General features: G+C 38.5%; 1 protein-coding gene across 3 annotated transcripts in view; it reads left to right on the top strand.

Moving 5' to 3' along the window:
- Nucleotides 1-21,528, top strand: part of SAMD12 (sterile alpha motif domain containing 12) — a 174,324-nt gene that overhangs the window by 74,912 nt on the left and 77,884 nt on the right. For 2 of the 3 annotated variants that reach the window (XM_030445061.1, XM_030445060.1), the window contains exons 4-5: nt 8,806-8,946; nt 18,682-18,753. In XM_030445061.1, the coding sequence (XP_030300921.1) occupies nt 8,806-8,946; nt 18,682-18,753 (213 nt within the window). The remainder of the gene's footprint in view (nt 1-8,805; nt 8,947-18,681; nt 18,754-21,528) is intronic. The other variant, XM_030445062.1, reaches the window with a different exon arrangement.

Here is a 21,528-nt window from a genome sequence, read left to right as displayed (position 1 = left end):
ACAAGATTGCCTTCTGAGGCATTACAAAAACATGGAAGAGATTGCATATAAATAGTTTGTCTTTCCTCATCCTTCCATATGTTGCATACTGAAGAGCAGTGTCCTCCATGTGCTATTTTGTGACGTATCGCAAGCAGCAATATTTACTGACAATTTCTGTCTCTTGGGGGGAAGCAGGCTCCAAGAGCCTGGTCTCCAGCCATGCAAGTGTTTCAAAATAGTGCAGTTCGTAGAGGTCAGTGGGTACATTTGTCTGTTGTAGGAGCAGGTGTTTTTCCTCAATTAAATAGTGGCTTTTTTTTGGATTCACAAGTGTACGTCAGGAGGCTTGCCCCTGGGCTGCATGTACACAGCAGTTCAATACCCAGGCTGAGCTGCACAACTCCTTTTGCTTTGGAAAATTCAAAAAGATGGTCTTCAGTGTGGTTTCAAGGATCCGTTTGGGTTGGGCACTTCAAGAATGAATGTTGGTGGTTTTGTGTGATGTGTATGTGTGGTTATTTTTTATGTGGTAAGAAATGATCCTTTTTTCTGGAAGAAAAAGGTTTTTATATGTTTTGTTAGGTCCACCATTAGGAGTTGCAGGAAGGGCTTGTGTTGGAGTTTGCTGTAAAGAGTCCAGTCGATTCTAATGCTTTCCAAATTGGCTTTCCCTTTTCTAATCTGTTCTGTGTAGATGCTGTGCATTATAATACATGACTGTGTGTTTACTCCTGAATAAATTAACAGGAGTTTTGCCAGCAGGCATGATCTAATGTGATTTTTCTTCTAATTAATAAATGGGATATGTAATACTTAATGAGTTGCACACTGAGCGACATCAGGTTAACTAGAAATTGAAGAACAGTGTGCCCTGCTGATGGTGGACGAAATCAAAGGTGTTGACAGATTCACTCACTCCATCACAAACAAAAAAAGACCTTGAGTTTTTTTATTTGAATAGGGGGATCATAAATCTAGCACACAGATACCAGTAACAATAGTCCTCGACTTTGTTTCTTTAAAAATATGATGTGCAATATAATAAAAGTTCATTATTTTATATGTTTATATATAGCTGTGAATAATATATTTGTATGGTCAGGAAGTATGTTGGCAAATGTATATATAACAAACAATGTGGATTTATAGACTGCCTGCTGAAGTTTACATTTATTCTCAATTTACTTTGTGGGTCCTATCAGGTCCTTCCTGAGAGCACTAAAAATGGTTGTCTCACATTTTACAGTACATTTGAAAAGTGGTGTAATTTGATTTGTGCCTGAATTTATATTTCAGAGGGGAATTCAGGTTATTGCTATTTCCTCCTATTAAAATCATCAGGTCCTGAATACGTTCAGCTGAAAAACAGGACAGTCTAGCAGTCTTTTACTCAAGACTTGTAAGGAATCAATGTAGTTCCCATCAGTACAGTAAATCACTTACTGAACCACTTCCAGTAATCACGGTGCACAATTTCTCATTAACTCCTTCCCTTCTTTATGTAGAACTAATACTGTTTCAGAATAAAGTTATTTTGGAATACATTTGGAAATCATTAGACACTAGAGCAATTATTTCCGAATTTGATAACTTAGGCTGTTATTTGTAAGAGTGTGTGGTGCTCCCACACACTTAAAGGCAACAATTAAGTACTTTCTTGAAATCTCTTATTGTGTGGATGAGTCAAGAAGCAGGAATTGCTTGCCTTACTTATAGGAGGAATTGGGATTCAGGAGGTTCTCTCACTTCTGGAGAGCATTTTTGTCTTTTGCATGACTTTTCAAGACACATGGACTCTCTTGAGCTGCCTGGTTGGACAAAAGTGCCTACTTGGGAGGAAGGGTAGTTTGAAAATGCAGTCCCTAAACTGAATATTCAAGACCTATACTCTGTTAACTCACAGTCTTTTGGTATTTTTATATGACTTCACCATTACTGTAGGTATTATATTTTCTTTCAATAGCTTAAATCTAAGATTGTTATAACTAGGCAGATGGACGTGCTTGAGCCTCTGTAGTAGGGCATAGGACCCCCAAAGATAGTGGTATCTGGAGGTAGCTTGTTGGGAGAGGTCTTTGGGAAGAAAGAGCCAGGAAAATCCAAGTGCAACAAAAACATTTCCTAACTTGGTGTATTTTTGGAGGCCATTGTGGAGCAGGAATACATAGCTCAAAAGACTCTGACAGGATTAAGAGAATAGAAAATCAAAGTGTTACTTGATAAAATATAGAGGGAATTGGTACAGACTGTGCTGAGGTGAGAGGAAGTTATGCCAAACTAAGTAAATTGAATTAAATTGCCTCACAGATATATTACTGACCACTTTAAGCTTGTCAGAAACTGACAGATTTAGAAACAAAGTCATGTCTTGATTGTTGCTAGTTTTGTATTTGAAAACACAGCTAAGATTGTATTGAATTACTTTTCTCTCATATCCTTTTCATGCTTGCAGTTCAGAAATGTGGAGGGCAGAAAGATGCAGGAAAGGATATTTATGGAAATAAACAGATTTTATTGTAGATTTATTGGTAGCAATAACAATAGTCATCACTTCCTCTTGTCAGAGCTATATACTGGAAAAATGTGAAGACAAAGGGTACAGGTAATACTCAGAAAGTACCTTTTTTTACATTGCTGAGTTCGATCAGACAGTAATTGACCAGTATGACAGTGTTTTCTTTGAAAAAATTTCCTGTAGAGCTGGCCTCATCCAGATCCAGCAGATAATGAGTAAGAGCCAGAAAATCATTGTTGCAAATGCCTTTCTGTGCTTTCCTGCACCTCTACTGAAGCCACACTTATGGGCCTCTCATTCCTGTGACTTACCAGAAGGTAATCTCTACAGCTCCACAGGGTTTTGCTGCATTTATTAACAGAATGAGAAAGCACAAATATGCTGACTCTGACGTTGAAGAATTCCCTCAGCTGGAGATCTCTGATACTCATCAAGGTCCTCATCATTAGAAAATCTGCTTTTTTTCTGCACCGTTGTCCCTCGTGTCTCCTATGTGGCCCCACAGCTGGGAGTTGTTCATTGTGTCAGAAGTACCTGGCAGCTACCAATATTTTGAGAGCTAATTCTTTGCCTATGGTGGCAGCTGCTCTTATGCTAATAGGTAGATCAATAGCACGTTTGCTGCTGTGATGAGTCTACTGAAAAATTAATCCATTCTTTCTTACTTTTGAAGGAAGTGATTCTTCCCTAATTAGCAAGATAATGGGTAACTGAAGTGGGACAAAGAGGGTGGTAACACAAGCTGCAGTTTACTAAGAGTCAGTACCAGTCTTCAGCCTAAAATTATTGGTAAGACAAGCCAGATCTAGCTGCTTTTGCAAGCAGAGCTGTAGATTTGCCATAAGGCATTGATGACAAAGTGGTTGATGTGTCTTGTTGATGTCAATGATGAGGCTGGCAAGAGAAGGAGAGCCGTGCTCTTATGTTCTCATGTGGTAGGCAGAAAATCTAGGACTGTAGAAGATCCAATGGGTTATTAAGAAGAACCTCATAAGTCATATCAAGTTTGGTGTGAAAATTTGATTGATTTCTGGTTTGTGTTTATTCTTTCAAAAGAAGTTTCTGAACCTAGTGTCCTCAATTGTATTCATGTCCATTTGTTCTTTTTGCAGCTTAGCTCCTTAGTTCCGTTCCCTGCTGTTCCTCTCCCTCCACTGCCATCATGAGGCCATTTTCATTCTATAGGTAACTTATTTGTCTGGCCTCCTGTCCTTATTTCATCACTCCTTACTATGAAGTAGTATGTGAATCTACTCTGCCTGTCCTTGTTTGAATTCTTCTTTCCTGAGTACATGATGAGAATGTTATACTTGTGTCTCACCAGCACCTGAACAATGATATTAATGTCTGTGTCTCTGGCATAGAAATTTCTTAATTGTAAGTCCTAGGAGGCTTGTTTTTAAACAACAAGAGAAAACCCAACCATCAGTCTATATAAGCAGAGGAGAGCTGTGATCAGACTACTTCAAGTAGAAAAACCCAATGAAGTAGAATTATGAATGTGTTTCTGGAACTAAAGAGGTAAATGCAGAAGCAGTATGTTTGAATTTATTCTGCCCCAAAACTAGTGAAGCACATTATTATCAATTAAATAAGAATATCCTGTTGTAACAACAATTTGAACTGGTGTTTATAGTGTTTAAGTATAAAATTGAAATAGCTTTCATCTTATGTAATTTAGGGGTTTAGTGAATCCCATGTTCCTCTTTTTCTAGGTTTGTAAACTGAATCCATCCAGAAATATGATCAAAAGGCATATGATTAAAGTTTGCAGATCATGGAAGCAACAGATAAGCTGAATGTTGAACTGTTAACCAAATAATGCAAAGTTATAACTAGAGAACACTTGAAGTAATTAGTAAGAAATCAATGAAAACAGACAAAAATGGGCAGTGGGCTTCTGGAATTTGCAGAGGCAGACAGTATTAGGAAGTCAAAAAGACAAATTTATGGACATCAGGTCCACATTTGTGGACATCCAGTAGGTGCTCAAAATGCCATACTCTCCAATAACCCTAGTGTATCAGTTCCTTTGCACCATGCAAAGGAAATTATTTCAGAAAGTAGCCCTTCCAGTAGCTGTCCCAAAATCTGTCTCCTGCTGCCAGTCTGAATACAGGGCTGGGTGAGCTGCTGGTCTGGCACAAGGGCAGTTTTTAATCTCCTGGTGTTCTCTGCCCTGTTCTTTCTTTCCTAGATTCTCTGCCTCATGGTGAGTAAACTGAGTATCTTGTCTTGATATCCAGGCATACCTCTCCTATTTTACTGAGGAGACAAGATGACCTTTCTTGGCCATATTTCCCACACATCATTTGCTCCCACCAGTGCTTTAAAATGTTCATCAACTTTAAATTAGCTATAGTTTTTTTTCAGGGTTTTCTGTGAGCCCATCCTCTTACTATCATCTCCCATTTTCCTGTATTTCTTTAGGTTTTTTTATACACATATGATAAGTTTTTCCTTAGCTAGTAATTCATCTTCATTGCTAGTGAGCTTTCAAGGCTTCTCTCACGGTGCCCCTCTGGATGTCTGTGAACTGGGAGTTGGTTCATGGACTCAGGGAGAAGAGCACTAGGCTCTCATCGTGCAAGGAGGTGTGAGCATTTCTGATTAGGTACAGCAGCCTGTGCCACATTCCTAGCTCTAGGGCCAATGCCAACCTCATTGGACCAATGCTTATACTCATATTAATGTTCTGTGGCATGCAATGTTTCTCCCTCTGTTCAAATCTTCATCTAATCCCAGTTTGATCAAATGAGATATACAGCAGCTAAGTCACATTAGAAAAAATTAGACCATCAATCCATTATTAAGCAGGAAAGTATTTTCTATTCTGTATCTGCCCTCGAGGTGTCTCAGAACGTTCCACGGATGATCTGTCCTGTGTATGAGAGGGCTGGGATTGAGGTGCTAAACAATGCATACAGATGCTAAGGAATCTATGGTAGTATTTTGGTTTTTTTTCTTTTCAAGTATTGGTTTCCAGCCTTGCCATTATCTAGAGCCAAGGCCTAGGTGTTTGTGACTGCAGTCTTTATGCTTCTGTTGGTCAAGGTGCTTTTGAAAAAAGTCTCCCTGTCCCATTTATGCATGTAGCTACTATATCTAAGAGGCAGCAGCAGTTCTGTAGTGTTAAGGCAATTTTCATGAGATGTAGGTAAAGTTCCTTTACCCGTATCCTAGCAAAGATCAGTTTACACTCTTAGATATATCAATATATCTAATATAAATATATTCTACCCAACACTCTGAAAATTAAAAATCCATTCTCAATTTTTATTGTGTAGCTCTTTTTAGCCATGATGCTTGCCAAAATGACCACCTTTTGTGTATGCTTATTCACCTCCGTTTTTAATCTTCTCTTTTCCAAAGAATCATAGAATCATAGAATCATAGAATCCTAGGGGTTGGAAGGGACCTCGAAAGATCATCTAGTCCAACCCCCCCTGCCAGAGCAGGGCCACCTAGAGTACATCGCGCAGGAACGTGTCCAAGCGGGTTTTGAATGTCTCCAGTGAAGGAGACTCCACAACCTCCCTGTCTTGAGTTCCTTCATGCAGGTTGTTTCACAGCATCTCAGAACACCTGATGTTGGAAGGCACCTCTGGTGGCTCTCCAGTCCAATCCCCTACTTAAAGCAGCGACAACTGCAGCAGGTTGCTCAGGACCTTAGTAGTCAGGTTTTGAATGTTTCCGAACAACTGTTTTCAATGTTCAATAACCCTTACAAAGTTCTTAGTACCAAATGATAATTCTTTCAGATGTGTACAATATAAGAAGGAAGACAGCAAAGCATCCAAAATCATTAGCAGATTGTAAGGACCTCGGCCTTAGTAACTAATTAGCTTTGGTGATTGATCCAGGAATTAGTGATATCTTTGCAAAGGCATGACTTGGTACTAGAAGGAAAAAAATTATTCCATTTTTTACTTGGATATTGTTGTTCTGAGTGTTGAGGGGGAAGAAAGTATGGGGAGGACTGAATTTTCTGAGTTCATGTCACTTACTGCATTCTTGAAATGTCCCATTTAGATGTTTGCCTTCTCACCTCATTCCTGCCTCAACAAGCTGTTTTGTGCACACTTAACTTCCAAACACAGTATCTGGGGTACAAATCCAATTTGAATATGAAATAATGAGTTGCCCAGAGGAAGTATAGAGTAATGACTGTATCCACGGCCAAAAAGAGGTAGAGGGCACTGGGTGACATGCATGGCCTCTGTCTGTCCTTTCATGTTACTGCTGCTGACTCCCTGCACTAAGATGACATGTGTGTTGGTGCTCTTTATCTGATGACTTGTTTATTTTTTGTTTGCCTTCAGTGGCTAGATTAACATTACAGACCATGGTCATGGACTGCTGTACATCCTTTATAAATTGCTTTAAGATGGTTTAGTGTGATAAGACGATATAAAAATTGAAGTCATTATTACTGACTGTATCACCTGGGGCATTGGACAGCTGGCACTGATCTGTAAGAGACTAATTTCCACATTTTGTTATTACATTAACCCATAGGATTCCTCTTGGTTTTGATTTCAAAAAATGTTTTCATAATCAAAAGGTCATCCTCCATAGCATGTAGTGCTTGGGAGATGTTGAAGGGCAGAAAATATATTAACCCTGTCATTTTTTATCTGATTAATAACATCTTGCTTTGTGAACAGCTAATATCCCAGTATTTTGCCTTGTGTTTTATCAAGATCCCATTAACCACTTCACAGAACTGCTTGTAAGGACATTCTAGCAACTAGTCAATGGTATATGTTGCTTGGTTTGAGACAAATACTGTGCACCCCTTTAAATTCATGTCATTTATCTTACATTCTTAAATTAAAATAATCATAACAATTTGGTACTCACTGCTGTTTTGTAAAGAAAGAGATTGGGTAGGGACCATATCTTACTGTGTTGAGTAACACTTCACGATGAGCTAAATTGTCCCATTCATCTGAAATCCACAGTAATGGTAGCACAGGGGCTGCTGTGTTGCACAGGGAGTAACTTGCTCTTTGCTGTCATCTTTTGGTTTCACAAAAAAAGGCTGAGAAATCAAAAATGAGATTTTTAATAATTAAAAAGTTCTTACGGTCAGAACTCAAGGAGGTGAAGAGTTGAGTCTGTGAGCCAAACGTGCAATTTACCAAGATGGTATCACTGGAGGTCCAGTGTGATTGGCCGGTGTTGGCCAGGGTACCTTTCAATAGCAAATGTAGAATCATGATGTATTATATATACATAAGATATATTATATATAGAATCATGAATCAAATGTAGAAAAAAGGGAATTAATTAATCACCTCACTGGGAATCAAGGGTCAGTAGAGGGCTGCAGGGTACTGCACTGCTAGCTCACAGCAGAGGTAAAGACCAAAGAAAAGGAAGTTTTGGTTTTATTCCTAATGAAAAGCTCTGTTTGATGCTTTGGTTCTGTTTGGTCCAAGTACTTCCTCAGCCACTGTGTTGCTTTCCTCCTTTTACTTATAGCATATTAATGCCCAAAAGATGGAGTTAGAGTTCCACCAGCAGAATCTGGGGAGTGTGAATTGTTTGATTTTTTAAACATCTACAGTCGGTATGGAGACCGTGGCTCAACGTTAACCTAATGGTAAAGATGAATCTTGGAATGACTGTCTGCAAAGACCATAGGCTCCTTATAATTGGGCAAATGGTTTTTTTATTGTTTTTTCAGGAATGATTTAATTACAGCTGATAGTGTGAAGGGAAATCTCTGGCTCTTTCTTCTCTTTTGCTATGATAGGTTACTGTTGAGAAGGCATTGGAAAGGTGAACCATGAAGTACAGGGCCCTCCTGGGAAACAGTGCTATGGGAACTACGGGCATGCCTGAATTGCATCAGTGTTCATTATCACTGTATCTTAAATTGATTAAATTGGTAAAATTCATTTTCATCAGTGGTTTCTTGACAGTAATGTTGATAATTGAAAAGAGATGAGGCTTTAGGCACCATGACCACTTGTAGACTTCTAGGGTATATACTGCCTGTGGGAGACCATCTGGCACTTAGGAACAGCAATTGATTGTCTAAAATGGCACAAGGTACCTATTTTATGTGCTTAAATGTCTCACAAAGCACCAAAACAATACCAAAAAAATCAAAAGAAAGGGGGGGAGAGAACATAAATCTCTGACAGTAAGGAAATATCTAACTAATGAAGCAGTAACTTCTTGGGCTGAGGTATTTCAGGGATGAGATTTTTTTTCTGTAGCAAATTATCCTGTCAGAGAGAGAATTTTGCATTAATGGAAAATCTTGGGTGATTTTTCTTTTTGCCTTTTGTATCCAGGCCGTGCTTTGCTGAGACTTACTGACAAAAAGCTTGAACGAATGGGCATTGCCCAGGAAAGCCTGCGACAGCACATTCTGCAGCAAGTCCTTCAGCTGAAGGTGAGAGAAGAAGTCCGAAACCTCCAGCTGCTTACACAAGGTATGAAAAATAATTTTGATACAGACAGTTATTGAGCTCAGGTAGAAGAAGTTTGCCTGAGGGCATAAAAGGTGACTTGACATTCTCCCTCATGAAATGATGCGTGAAAATGTCTCATAGATTCCACATGCTTTCCAAGGTGGGAACAAAAGGTAGAATAATGCATAAATGGAGATGTTCAGCTGTCTGTTTTGCATGATGAATAGGCTCCATCTACAGCTTGATGGTAGTCTTACTTAATTGTCTGCTTACCAAGATGAAAATAATTACATATAAAGGATACAAGTAGTGAACATGCTGTCTTTACAGATATTTTACATTTTGCATTGATTGTTTACTTTCAGTGTTAGATAAAAGAGTAATCTCTGTAACCTGTTTTATGGTAAGAGCTATCAGTGGAGAATTACCTGTTAGATTCAGCTTTTTGCAGATGGCTGATTCCTTTTTCATGTTGGAATAATTTTATTGGCTTCTAATTTATGATACTAAAAAAGCCACAAAACTGAGCACAATATGAAGTTCTTGATTGGCAGATAGGGAAGATGGAGTAACAAAAAAGCTTGTACATATTTTCCAAATGAGGTTAAGATGATTTATAACAACTTATGTTATTAGCTGTCTGTTAAGGCTTTTTAACAGCTGTGGTAACATGGAAGAAAAGCAGTCATTGTGGTAATAGTTTAAAGCAACATTTAGACATCTGCAATACTTTCTCAGTGTTAGATGTTGTCTGGTAGTTCAGTGAGATAGCATAAGCTGCATACCTCTGTGATATTTTGATTTAGTGCTTGTTATATGTCACATCATATGAAAGAAACAGAGTTCTTGTGTACATGCAGTGTATTTTTAACAAAATGTCCTTCACACATGACCATTATGTTCCTGATAAAGCCTTGCTTACGTGTTTGGGGGAGAACTCTCTGGTTAGTTGTGTAAGCTGCATTTTATCTGAAAGAGCCAATATCTCGACTGAATTGTTCCTTCAGGCTTGGTGTTGTGTGGATTGAGATGAGGAGCTTTACAGCTCCTTCATTTTGCCATGATCTGTGAGTATGACCTCACCTCATCTCGTGTCACATCAAAGGCAGTGCACATGCTGAAGCACCAGGGTCTTCCCCAGAGGTTTAGAACTGATCATTGTCCCTTTATCCTTTCATCTATTAGTCCTACATCCATTTGGTCAGTGTTGGCTTGTTTGTCTCTTCCCCTGCATCTGGTGGTGCTGGATAGTCTGCCAGACTGCAGAGTTTGGTCACCAACCCTTACAGTTTTAGGCCTGCTTACAGAAATTGGGATTTTATTGATATGGGACAATGAGGACCCACTAGCTGTAAATTTGGGTCAGTTGGTCACCACAGTCCAGATAGGTTTCTTCAGAAACCATGTGGAGAGAGTACTGTTACTTGGTCTGTCATCATATGCTTTATGCAAACTGGCACAAGCACACAAAAAGATGGCAGTCTGCAGCTCGTGTGGTCTTCCCCCACAATAACACACTGGTCATTGCACTGCTCTTCAGCTCCACTTCAGTCTTCTTAAGTAGGGCTGAAGCTACAGGGCAGCACAGCAGTCCACACAGGAGTCCTCTGTGCATCCGTGCTGTGCTAATCATACGATCCCAGAAGAGGAGGGCAGTGAGTGATGGGATGCCTGCAGTATTCCTGTCCTTTATTGCCTCATTTACACCAAGATGGAGTATGTGTCTGTTGAAAATGATTGTTTGCAAGTACTAAGGATAAAATCTAATTTCTCAGCTACTGTCAGTGGAGGCTGTAAAGCTGTGTGCATGTCAGCTGTTTTCCAGACTGGTTCTGTCCCTTTGCCCAGTTTCCTTTAACTGTGTCCGCTTGTATTCATATTATGGTTTATACATTCCTAATCCAGTTTTTTACTAGAGTAAATTTTCCTAAGTGCTTTTCTGGTTTGGAGGACTTTTTTTCTCTGAAAAGTAACACACTTGCATGCCAGCATTTTCTGCCTTTTGGAAATTCCAGTTGCAAAATGCAGGTCACAGTGTAGCTGTTGCTACACTGTGCTTTGCTGTCCTCAAAAATGTCCTCCAAAAGAGAGGGGGGAAAAGCCCTGTGTCTCTCAGTGCACAGCTCAGGAGATTGATAAGTGAAAGGATCCATTAAAACCCCTTTCTGGATTAATTTTGCACACAAGCTGAGTTTCAAGCAATAAGGTCCTAACTCAGAGCCCATTAATGTCAGCAAAAAGACTTCCACTGATGTAGTTCATAACCCGTTTGAAGCTGCAGTGAACAGGAAAAGTTTTTAAAATGCATTATGTAATACTTACCAGATATTTTAAGTGTTTTTGGATTCTGTTGTCTGGAGAGAAAGTTAACCTCATTTTAAAAACTCAGTAGAGAACTAGAATTCTTTTCTACTCCTGTTTGAGGAGATGGCTTTAGACTTTTTCATTCTTCTTCATTCAGGATACACAATCCTGTCTGTTCTGGGGATCTTAAAGCCAGAATAGTATGTGATTTTGTATTTGAAGACTTGTCTTGAGTTTTTTTAGGGAGACTTCTTTGGAGTAAGGACTGCCTGATCAAGGCTATTATCAGTAGAAATGCTTTCCAACCTCCACCAAGAAAGAAGGGCACAGGCTCAACTACTGATCTGTGCTTTTTTCCCAGTCTTAGTGATGTTGAGGAACTGATTTGAAAAAATATCTTCCAGTGTCTTTTGGGGAGATCTGCACACTGTTGGAAACACCATTATTGTACTGTTAACACTGTAAGCCTGAGTTGAAAGATCATTTTTTTGAAAAAGCCTTACATAACTACACAAAGAAGTTATTTTGAGATTTTTCAATGCAAGTCCTTCTTTTAGCTAGCATAGGACTGTCCTCAAACTAGTAGAACAGTGCTATGTGATATGGGTGATTCTGAGCAAAGTATCCATAGACAGCAAGCAGTCTTCTAATAGGGCTGAGTTTAAGAAACATTTTTGGATTTGGATTAAAGGACAACTGCATTTAAGATAATGCTGGGACCCCTCCTAAGCTCCTCTGTGAATCTTATATAGGGAAAAGTACTGCCAGGCCATGGAATGCCAAGTTTTCTTCAAAAAAATTTTCCCCTAGCAGAATGTGTTAGAATAAGGCTTTATGCTTCATTGAAAATCATTGCAGCTATTGATATTATTTCTTCAGTAAGTTTTCTGCTCATGCTACACTTGTGCTCAGCTATTGAACAGCATATGTGCCCAATGATAACAACAGTAAGACCAGGGTTTGTTTTTTTTGCTTCCTTCTATTTTCAGAATAGTCCCATTCAAAACCTATTATGGTACTCTGGCACTGTACTCTTCCAGAAATGGAACTAAAGGGCCTCCAGAAATGCATGTCATCTTCTGAGGAAAGTTGAAGAAACAATCATGAACTAGGACCCTGAAACTCTCCTTGCTGAAACATACTAGAAGCATTTTTACAGCATTGTCAGCCTCTTAGTACCAGAGTAAAGGCAGGCTTGACCAAAATTTGAGCTGTTTGTCACTGAACCCTCCCAGGTGTCAGGTATATGATGGTAGTTCCTGTTTACCTTATCTGCTTCTTCCTTGTGAATGTTGAAGCTAGGAGGAACCCAAGTATTGCTGTTCCAGTTTGTATCACTGAGCCTCGTTGGCATTTTCCATAATCAGAGCCTTCAAGTGCTAGACTTAGTCCCATCTTCTGAACTACCATGTATTAAGATCTTGCCTGGAGGGGTGGCTCTGGTGCATAGCATGAATTATTGAGAGTTACACACTTGCCTAAAAACTGGTTTGAGTGGTCAGAAAATTTGAGAATGTGGGACCTTGCAAAGTGCAGAACTGGAAGGAGAAGACAATTGCAGCTTGCCATCCTCCTGCTGTGTAGGCTTCAGAGATAGTGTGGTACCTGAACTGCTGGTGCCTACTATCCTTCATGTCCCTTGAAGAACTGTTGTTTGAGATCAGCATATTTCTTTGTCATCTCTGCAAAGAAATCAGAATAGCTGAGGTTTGTGATTGAGGGTCATCCTCTTTCACTTCCAGGATGTGTTATATTCTTTCCTGGGTACATTCTGGACTAAAGGTTTTGGCACCCAAGGAATCATGAGTTCCTTCCACCAGAAATAGACTTTTTATTGTCTGCAAAAACCAGCAGATGTTGCCTCTGTGAGCACCCCAGTTAGGCAGTGTGTTTGCCTTCCCAAGCAGCTGGTGGGGGAAGTGTGTAACAGTTGAGGAATCTCAGTTTCATGTCCCTGTGATGGGGTTCAGAGGTGTGCAGCACTTGAAATGCTGACTGTCCTCTTACCAGGCACCCGTTTCTTTTGTTTTCATTGCCTTGATCTCACCTTTTTCATTTCCCTAACCCTGAAGCCTCCAGCTTGTCAAAAAGGGCTTTTCTTCCTATAGCACAAATTTCTATGCAAATGTTTCTTGCATATGCTGCATACATGGCATCTGTCCAAGACACAGAAAAAACACTTGATATTTCAGAAGAGCTTCGGCAAACTTAATTCCCATCTGATTTTTTTTGCTCTGTGCTCTGGCTATACTTAAAAATCTCTGTGAGACCTTGTGAGTTGAACACAAAGTGTAGCACAGAAACACAGAAATTGCCCAAAAGTAGTGGTTTATCCCTTATCATAGCAGAAAAACCTATGAACCAAGACACAACATGCTAAATTGCCTGATAACAGGTAAAGAAATCTCAGCCTTCTTCTCAATATTGTTTTATTTTCACTGAATATCAAGATCCCTTTTACTCTTTTTCATTGGATGCCCTATTTTGATGTTCAGTAGGATTCATAACACTGGTACTTAACACTGATCTTCCAAGACTGTGAAACAATTTTGGTACTATCCATTAGACTACAAAAGAGCAGTCTTTGTTGTGTTTTTCCAGACCGCACTCAAAGACATTTTCAGCACTTAGACAGGACGTAGGCTTTGGAGTCAGAAGCTGTGGTTGTTTCTGAGAGGTTTTTCAGACTTTAGTCATCATTAAGATTTCAGAAAATCAATTTTTTGAGGTTACAATTATGCACTGAGGGGTTCTGTATAGTTTTTATTTGTTTTAGCTGAGGCAGAATATCGTATGTGGAGTGTGTATCTGAGCACAGATAAAAATGTTAAAATGCATGCATCGGTGATGATAAATATCAAATTCCATCTCTGGCATCAGTTATTTGAATTTCATGTGGCTGGTTTCTAACCTGAAGAATATGGTTTGCATCACAATCAATGGTCCCTGATAGACCATTGAATGACTGTGGTTCTGTTAGTTACATTTTAGCTATTGCTGTGATGCTAATATATATTAATATCAAATAACCAAGTGATTCAGCTGACAGGTAAAATAAGTTTAAATACACTGGACAATACATTGTAATGCACTCTGGATAGGTTTAGCACAGAATTGTCCTTCAGTATGCTCAGTGTATTAGTTTGGAGTACGAATAAGGAAACATGTATGCAGCTATGAAATTTGTATTTATGAACTTCTGCAGTAAAACTTTAGCTGTATAATATTATGATGTGCTTGCATTTTTATATGTTTCTATAAATTATATTGCAACTCAGTCTACTAAGAATGTACTGTTAGTTGTTTTGTATGATTGCAAGGACATGAGTGCAGTTGTCTGGTTTTCTTATTTTATGAATGTTGATTTTTTTTTCATTCTTACTTTTCAAATTTCTCAGAAGTCAGTCTACTGGAAAATTTGGTCTGGAAAGTTTAATCCTTCTGAGCTAATGTCTTACATGTTTGATGAATAGATATTACATACATATACACACACACACACATACCTATCTATGTATTTCCCCACTCATGGGTAAATTGGAAAGAGAAAAAACAATTTTGCTCAAGGTTTAATAAAAAAAAAATACTGCTGTTTGTGCTGCAGCCAGTCATGAAAGACTTTCAACTAAATAGGAAAGAGGCTGCGATTTCACAGCAGCTGTTTGTGATCAGTGCCAGGAGAAATCACTTGTTTTCCCCCAGCTGAAAAGAGCAGGCTGGTAAAAGAGATTCCAGGAATAGGTGCAGTCTTTCACACAGAAATTAAATAAATCAAGTCTCCATATTGTATGATGATGCTATTTACAATGTAGCATATTTGTCATTCCTAATGAGATTTTTCCAGAAATCAGACATAGAATAAAATTAGGGTTGGTAGTTATTTTTTGGGAGAATTGAACAAATCAGAGCTCTAACTATACTTCTGACTGCTTAGAAAGTACATAGCAATTTTGACTGATGAACTGTCTTCATCAGCTAACACCTTTATGGTCAGACTGAATGGGTAGAGTTTTGGAAATATGAAGATAAGAAATGCCATTCTTGATCAGATCCAGTAGCTCTCTGTCTCAGTACTCTGACTCTGATGGTAGCTGGTTAGGCAGAGCCCAGATCCTTGGCTCTTCCCTGTGGTCCCATCCCCTTGGCCACCCATTATTGCTGCATTAGGAAGAGCACTTCCCTGCCTTGTTTGTTAAGTATCTGTTGAGTATCTCAGTTTGTCATGAAACAAGTTGGACACAAGATATTTTTACCAATTAGAATATAATTACTCTCAGCTTCAGTGGTACCAAAAGTGGCAAAGCCTAATTTGGCATGGCATCAGCTGAATATCTGCTGCCTTCCACAGACTCTAATTCTGTCCTACTAGTGAAGGAGTAGCTACCCATCCTCTGTATTTCAGATGCACCAGTCACACCTCAGACACATCAGATGGATTGTGCCTGTTGCTCTCCATCGATTATTACAGAAGCTCAGGTGTCTGCCAGCTCTATTTTTCTACATGGCAGACAACTAAAACTTGGGTGAGATCAATTCCCACTCTCTATGCCTGGATGTAAACGCCTACACTGAAAAAGTTGGTCTGAAAACTGGATGAATTGCACTCTCCACTCAGATAAGTTCTGGTAACACCATCTTTCTGACTTTTATGAAACTGGTGTTGCTGATGCCTGCATGAATGTGTTCTGTTTGTAAAGTGTTTCACCATATTGGTACCTTTAACAAACATGAAAGTCACTTAAAGCCTTTTTGAAAATATAAAATAAAGTTTTGCTGCTTTGAATTCCTGAAGGTGAATGTTGCCAAATAGTTCAAAAGCATTTTTCTTCCTGTTGTTACTAGCATTTATGGCCTGTGCAATAAAGATTTATAATTGCTGGAAAGATTCAAGGGAGGTGGGAGAAACCCTCTCCTTTTTAGGCCTTTGTAAAGTTGCTTTTCTAAGTTGTGTAAAAAGAACCTGTTTTATTTAAAAGCTTCTCTTTCTTTCCTTCACATTTTTAAAAGCCTTTCTGTAATGTAATTTTAAAAATGTATGTGGTTCTGTTCAAATAAAAGTTTACTCTTAATGGCTTTTATGTTCATATGATAGAGCACCTTCTCTTACTTAGTTACACATAGGCAGTCAGCAGTGTTATGAACTGTTTCTCTATTACTAAGCACTATGCAGATCTCTGGCATCTTCTACAAAGGAAAGGGTGTTTTTTAAAAAAACTCTTTATTTGACATGATCATAAAGCATGAGGACTAGCCCAGTGGTTTATGACATACTCAAGTATGATTAATAATTTTAACTATGCTAGTTCCTCCTTAAAATCAATTTTATAGAATTTTCCCAGTCACTGTTTGAATGGATTTTAATTGAAATTGATTCCCTATAAAATAATAAATTGAAGTGTATTAATAATGATCTGGTGGTCCTTGATGCTAAGGAGTTCTGAATTCAAACAAAATTTTGTAGTTTTCAAAAAATACCTGATTTTCCTCTCTGCAGTCCAAGTACTCATAAAGCACCTGTCATTTTTTTATAAGTGCTATTTCCAGCAAATGACAGCATAAATACAGCAGTCCTAATTTGCTACATGAATGTGAATGGCAATGTGTCAGGGATTTTTTTTTTTATTAATTATCTATTTTTCTGTTTGCAGTTCAGCCATAGCTGTATTGTTTGATCCAAAAATTTAAATATATGCTGTTACACATAGTGTTACCTTTGAAGTTTTTATCAGTAAAAATACCTCCTAGTCACTTGACTTACTCAAAGTTACCTGTACAAAGAAAGGATATGCTGAAAATCTGCAGTGAGTAGCTCTGTAAGAAGCTCAGTGTTTTTTGAAAGGTATAAACCTGTGAAAGCACTGAGTCAGTCTTTGACTGGTTTTCCCAATGTCAGTGTGATGAGTTTAAGACAGTATGTGTGTGGCAATACTGAAGCTCCTCAACCACACTAAGGTTTCATCCACATCCTGGAGCTCATTAAGCTTATCCACACTGATGAAAAAGTAGTTGTTTTACATTAATTGGGCTTGCAGGATGACTTGCACCTAAAGACCTGATTAGGAAATAGCCAGACTCAGGAATGTGCACGTAATTTCATATCCAGACAGCCTGGTATAAAGTGTCAGGTCTCTGATTTGTTATACTCTTTCAGCTGTATAAGAGGGCTGGAGCTCTCACCCTCAGGAACTGTAGAGACTTTTCTGTGTGAACAAAAAGGCAAATCGAGGTTCCCCTTCAAGCTGGAGCACAGGCTGAAGGCATATACATTGGCATGGTCTCAGAGTTTTGAGTCCCTCCCATTAGAAATAGAATTGCCCTGTCATTTCATGTGGGACACCCCTCTGCCATCAGCTGGCAGTTGGTGCTGTGGGACGGAGCTGAAGTATCTCCAGCACCTGGGCCTTGAAACAAGTAATTTTGCCATGTTCTTTCATTCTTTACTGAGAGCAGCTGAGAGGCTTACCATTTGTACTGTCAGCTGGCAGACTGAAGTTAAAACTCTTTGTTTGTTGTGCTGAGAGAGTGCTGTTGTGTAGGATGTTCAGGAGCTGGGTTTTGAGAGAAAGACCTGAGAGGAAAAAAAAGGTCTTGCATAGCAAAAAGAAGTTCTTTCTAACTGATTCTGCCTTTCTTCAGGGAGCAGTAATATAGAGCTTCTTTTGTTAAAACTTACTCTCCAAAGTCCTCTAAGCTGTATGGTTTTATTTGCTTTCCTCTTTGGCATATATCAGAGGTAGAGATGAAGAGGAAATAATAATTACTTTTCCTCCTTTCTAAGAGTTAGGTCATTCCAGTCTTCTCAAGAAATAAAGAGGAAAGCCTTCTTTCTTACTCTGTTTCTTTTTGTCTTTCATTCCCTGAAGAACTACGGAGTAACTGAGAATTGTTGTTAAAGTTGGGCCAAGAGATTAGTATCTCCTGCTGTAGTTCTCTTTTGTTGATTTTCCTTTAGCCTTTGGGTTTAAAGGACTGATAAGACTCCAGTTTTCTGGTGAGGAATTTCTCAGCCATTCCTTGTGATTTTCTGTCATAAGGTGTCAAGATGGGTCAGCCTATTTAAAGAATCCTGGATGCCAGGAGGAATCATCAGCATCATCTTAGACAATGGAGTGGCTATGAAAAGTGTTGGGCAATTAAGGATGGAGATAGACCTTGGAAAATTCTCTATGCTGATTATTCCTGTGGCATCACAGCAGTTATAATCCTTGGTCCAAACTTTAAAGACTGAAACAAACAAACTGTATTTCAGAAGAAAGGGATAGGAAAGAGGAAAGGAGGGATAGTCTGACCTTTAAAGCTCCACTGACAGATGAGTTGTTACCTGTATAGTTTCTGAATGCATCTTTCTCTAGAATCAAGAATTGCTTTAATGTGTCCAACAGTGCAGCTGCCATCCTTTCCATTACAGCTGTTGACTGTGACATTAACCACTGGTATTGTTGACTTTTGTAGATCTCTACTTAAACCTGGAGCATGGTTTTTTGAGGGTCATAGAAAAGCAGACAACCCTTACAGCCCATCAAGGTAATGAATGTCTTTTTGCTGGGATGTATCTTCATAAAATGAGACTTCTATGAGCTTTTTTTGGTTTTTTCTACAAATGTTGCTTTTAGGTGTAGAGATTTTTTCAGCTATCATTGTGAAAAATAGTGTTTCATTTTTTCTATTGCTAATAATCTCTTTCCAAGTGAATTATTATTACCATTTCCTGATATTTGCTTGCTAGAATTATTTGTTGATAAATTTTCTTTCTCCTTTCTTAAAAATAGTGCAGTGATAAGCACTAAAATGTGTGACCATTGCTTTGTCAGCAGCTCATGCTTTCTTTTATTACATTCTTACTGCTAGTCTTGAGATCTCCTTGGTTCCCTCTAGTAATGAGAATGTCACTGTGGAAATTTTACTGTACTTCTACATGGTTTAGCTGATCACATGATAATTGGTGAAAGGATATTATGTTTTGCTGATTCCTTCAGTGTTATCTCTTGAACAAATCATCAGAACCCACGACATTTAAGGTGAGGAATGTGAACAGGTGTTGGGACCAGAAGAATCAAATCCTGTTATCAAAGATGTCTCTAGGAATCAGGGGGACTTAAAGCTAGTGTCTTCTTTAAATTTCTACTGCACACAGTTAATTTGGCTTGAAGTCTTTGGGAAAGTCTTTAGCTGACTTTAAACTCTTCATGCACACATTCTATAGTAGCTACTCTTCTAAAAAGAGTGCAAATTTTTGTCTACTATCCTCTATGAATTGGTTTTATCTCAATTATTTCCCTTTAAAAGTCTGAGAACTCAACTTTGCTCTTGGTTCTGTGAGGGCAAATGAAGGAGTAATGCTCCATTGATTTCAGCAAAATGTGAAACAAGTTAAAATGAGAACAGGATCAACCCCATTTTTCCTCTACAGCACGAGACTACAAAGCCCATTCAAATCAATGAGGGGTACCAATGACTTTGCTGACCTTTGGATAAAATCTATAAACCTTTTTAGTAACTTAATTAAAACCACAAATACAGAAACATAAGTGTTCTGTTCTCTAACCCAACATAGCTCCTTCTAAAATTGAAAAATATGGTCCCTTGCCAAATATATAAAAAATACATTTTTAATATTTTATATTCTGTATCACTTCTTCTTAACTACATAAAGCATGTTTTTCACTTGGTCTCCAAATCTCTTTTGGTGATGTGCACTGCCTGTGTTATTTGCAATCCTAATTTGATGATCACTGTTGAAAATAAACCCCACAAAACTTGTTTTTATCTTATTTTGTTCATGTTCTTTACTAAAATGGCATAATCAAAGACCAAAACAAGTATACTTTCTTTTAGCTTGAGCAGTTTGAAATGTCTTTGTTGTATCTTATATTTGCCAGCTAAAAAGTTAGGTATTTGACTGAATTCATTGCTTACATTCCTTAACTAATAATGAACAACAACCACCTGCAGAAATTACCTGTGCCCTTTTTAAACAAAGGCCCCTGATAGGAGCAATGTTTTGCCCACTGGAGGCTTCAGCTGGACAACAGACTCTCTAATTTGGGATAGCCAAAATTGAATTGAGGAAAAGTAGACAGTAGCTTTTCCTGGTTTTTGCTTCTCAGCATGAAGCATATAGCAAGTGATGTTGCTCAGTTTTAATTTGCCACCAGTCTTCCACTGCCTTAGTATATTAATTTGGTTGTCTTTATCTGTACCTGTTGGAAAAATCTGGTTATGTTACACCCCTATATTGCTTTTCTTGGCTGCAATTGATAACATTGGTTTTCGTATATAATTACTTGCTATGAACATTTTTTAAACTGAGCTAACTTCTGTTCACTGGTAGTAAAAGCACTGACCAAAAAGGGTAAAGTTAATGAGTTGCAAGTTCTGGGTTAAGGGCTTTTTTGGGGTTGTTTTCTTACTTGTAATTTAAATGGTCCTTTAATCTGAAGCAGACAAGGATTCATTTTATACATTGTCTTGGAATGGTGTTATAACTTAGCTGTGCCTTGACAATTTTCCTCAGACATGAGTACTTTAATAACTTCAGTTAGACAGATCCCAATCACTCTTGAGTTCTTTCTTTCACCTGAACATGGTTGAGCCTGATACAAATATTAAACTGTTATGATTGTGGCTTTTGTTCCCTCTGTGGAGTTTTGTCCAGTCATACACAGAAGGTCTGAGCACTCTGAGAGCATCAAATGAAATGTACATCGGGAGCTGAACTTTTGCTTTCTAATTCAGAAAACTTACTGAAAACGTTTTCCCATTCATATAATTAATTAGTACAGACAACGAAGGTGTAAGTCTCCTGAAAACCATGAACTGCATAGTCTCAATTAAATAGAAAAGCTCATGAAACCTATCAAAAATGACTTGAAATAAGAACAGAATGACTGAAAAACCTCCTCATATGTCTTTTGTTTGGACTTTCTGTCTCCACTAAAGCTCTCTTGCATTCTTATGCAGCTCATTCATTTTACTGAATGCTAAAGCCTTTTACCATCTGCCAAAAGTTTTTATTTTGGGGTTTCCTCTTGTGTGGGAGGGTGGTTTCCTCCTTCCCTTCGTGCTAGTTTCATTGCTATCTTTAGGACTCAGAGCCTACTGTAGACCTTCCTGTCTCCCTTTTATTATACAGTTTCCTCCTTCCTTGTTGTGAGCTCCTGCTCCCGGGGGCAAAACAAGAACCAAAGCTGCCTTTTTGAGCTGCCTGGCTGATGCAGACAGCTTTTGTTTTAAACGCAGCAGTTTGGTTCCTGGAGTGCAGGGCTGCCTGTACTCAGCAGAAACATTCCCTGGAGTGGG

Source organism: Calypte anna, chromosome 2, assembly GCF_003957555.1.
Source record: "Calypte anna isolate BGI_N300 chromosome 2, bCalAnn1_v1.p, whole genome shotgun sequence".
Lineage (NCBI taxonomy): Eukaryota > Metazoa > Chordata > Aves > Apodiformes > Trochilidae > Calypte > Calypte anna.
Note: the sequence above shows the minus strand (reverse complement) of the source record. Positions and strands in the feature narration are given on the sequence as shown.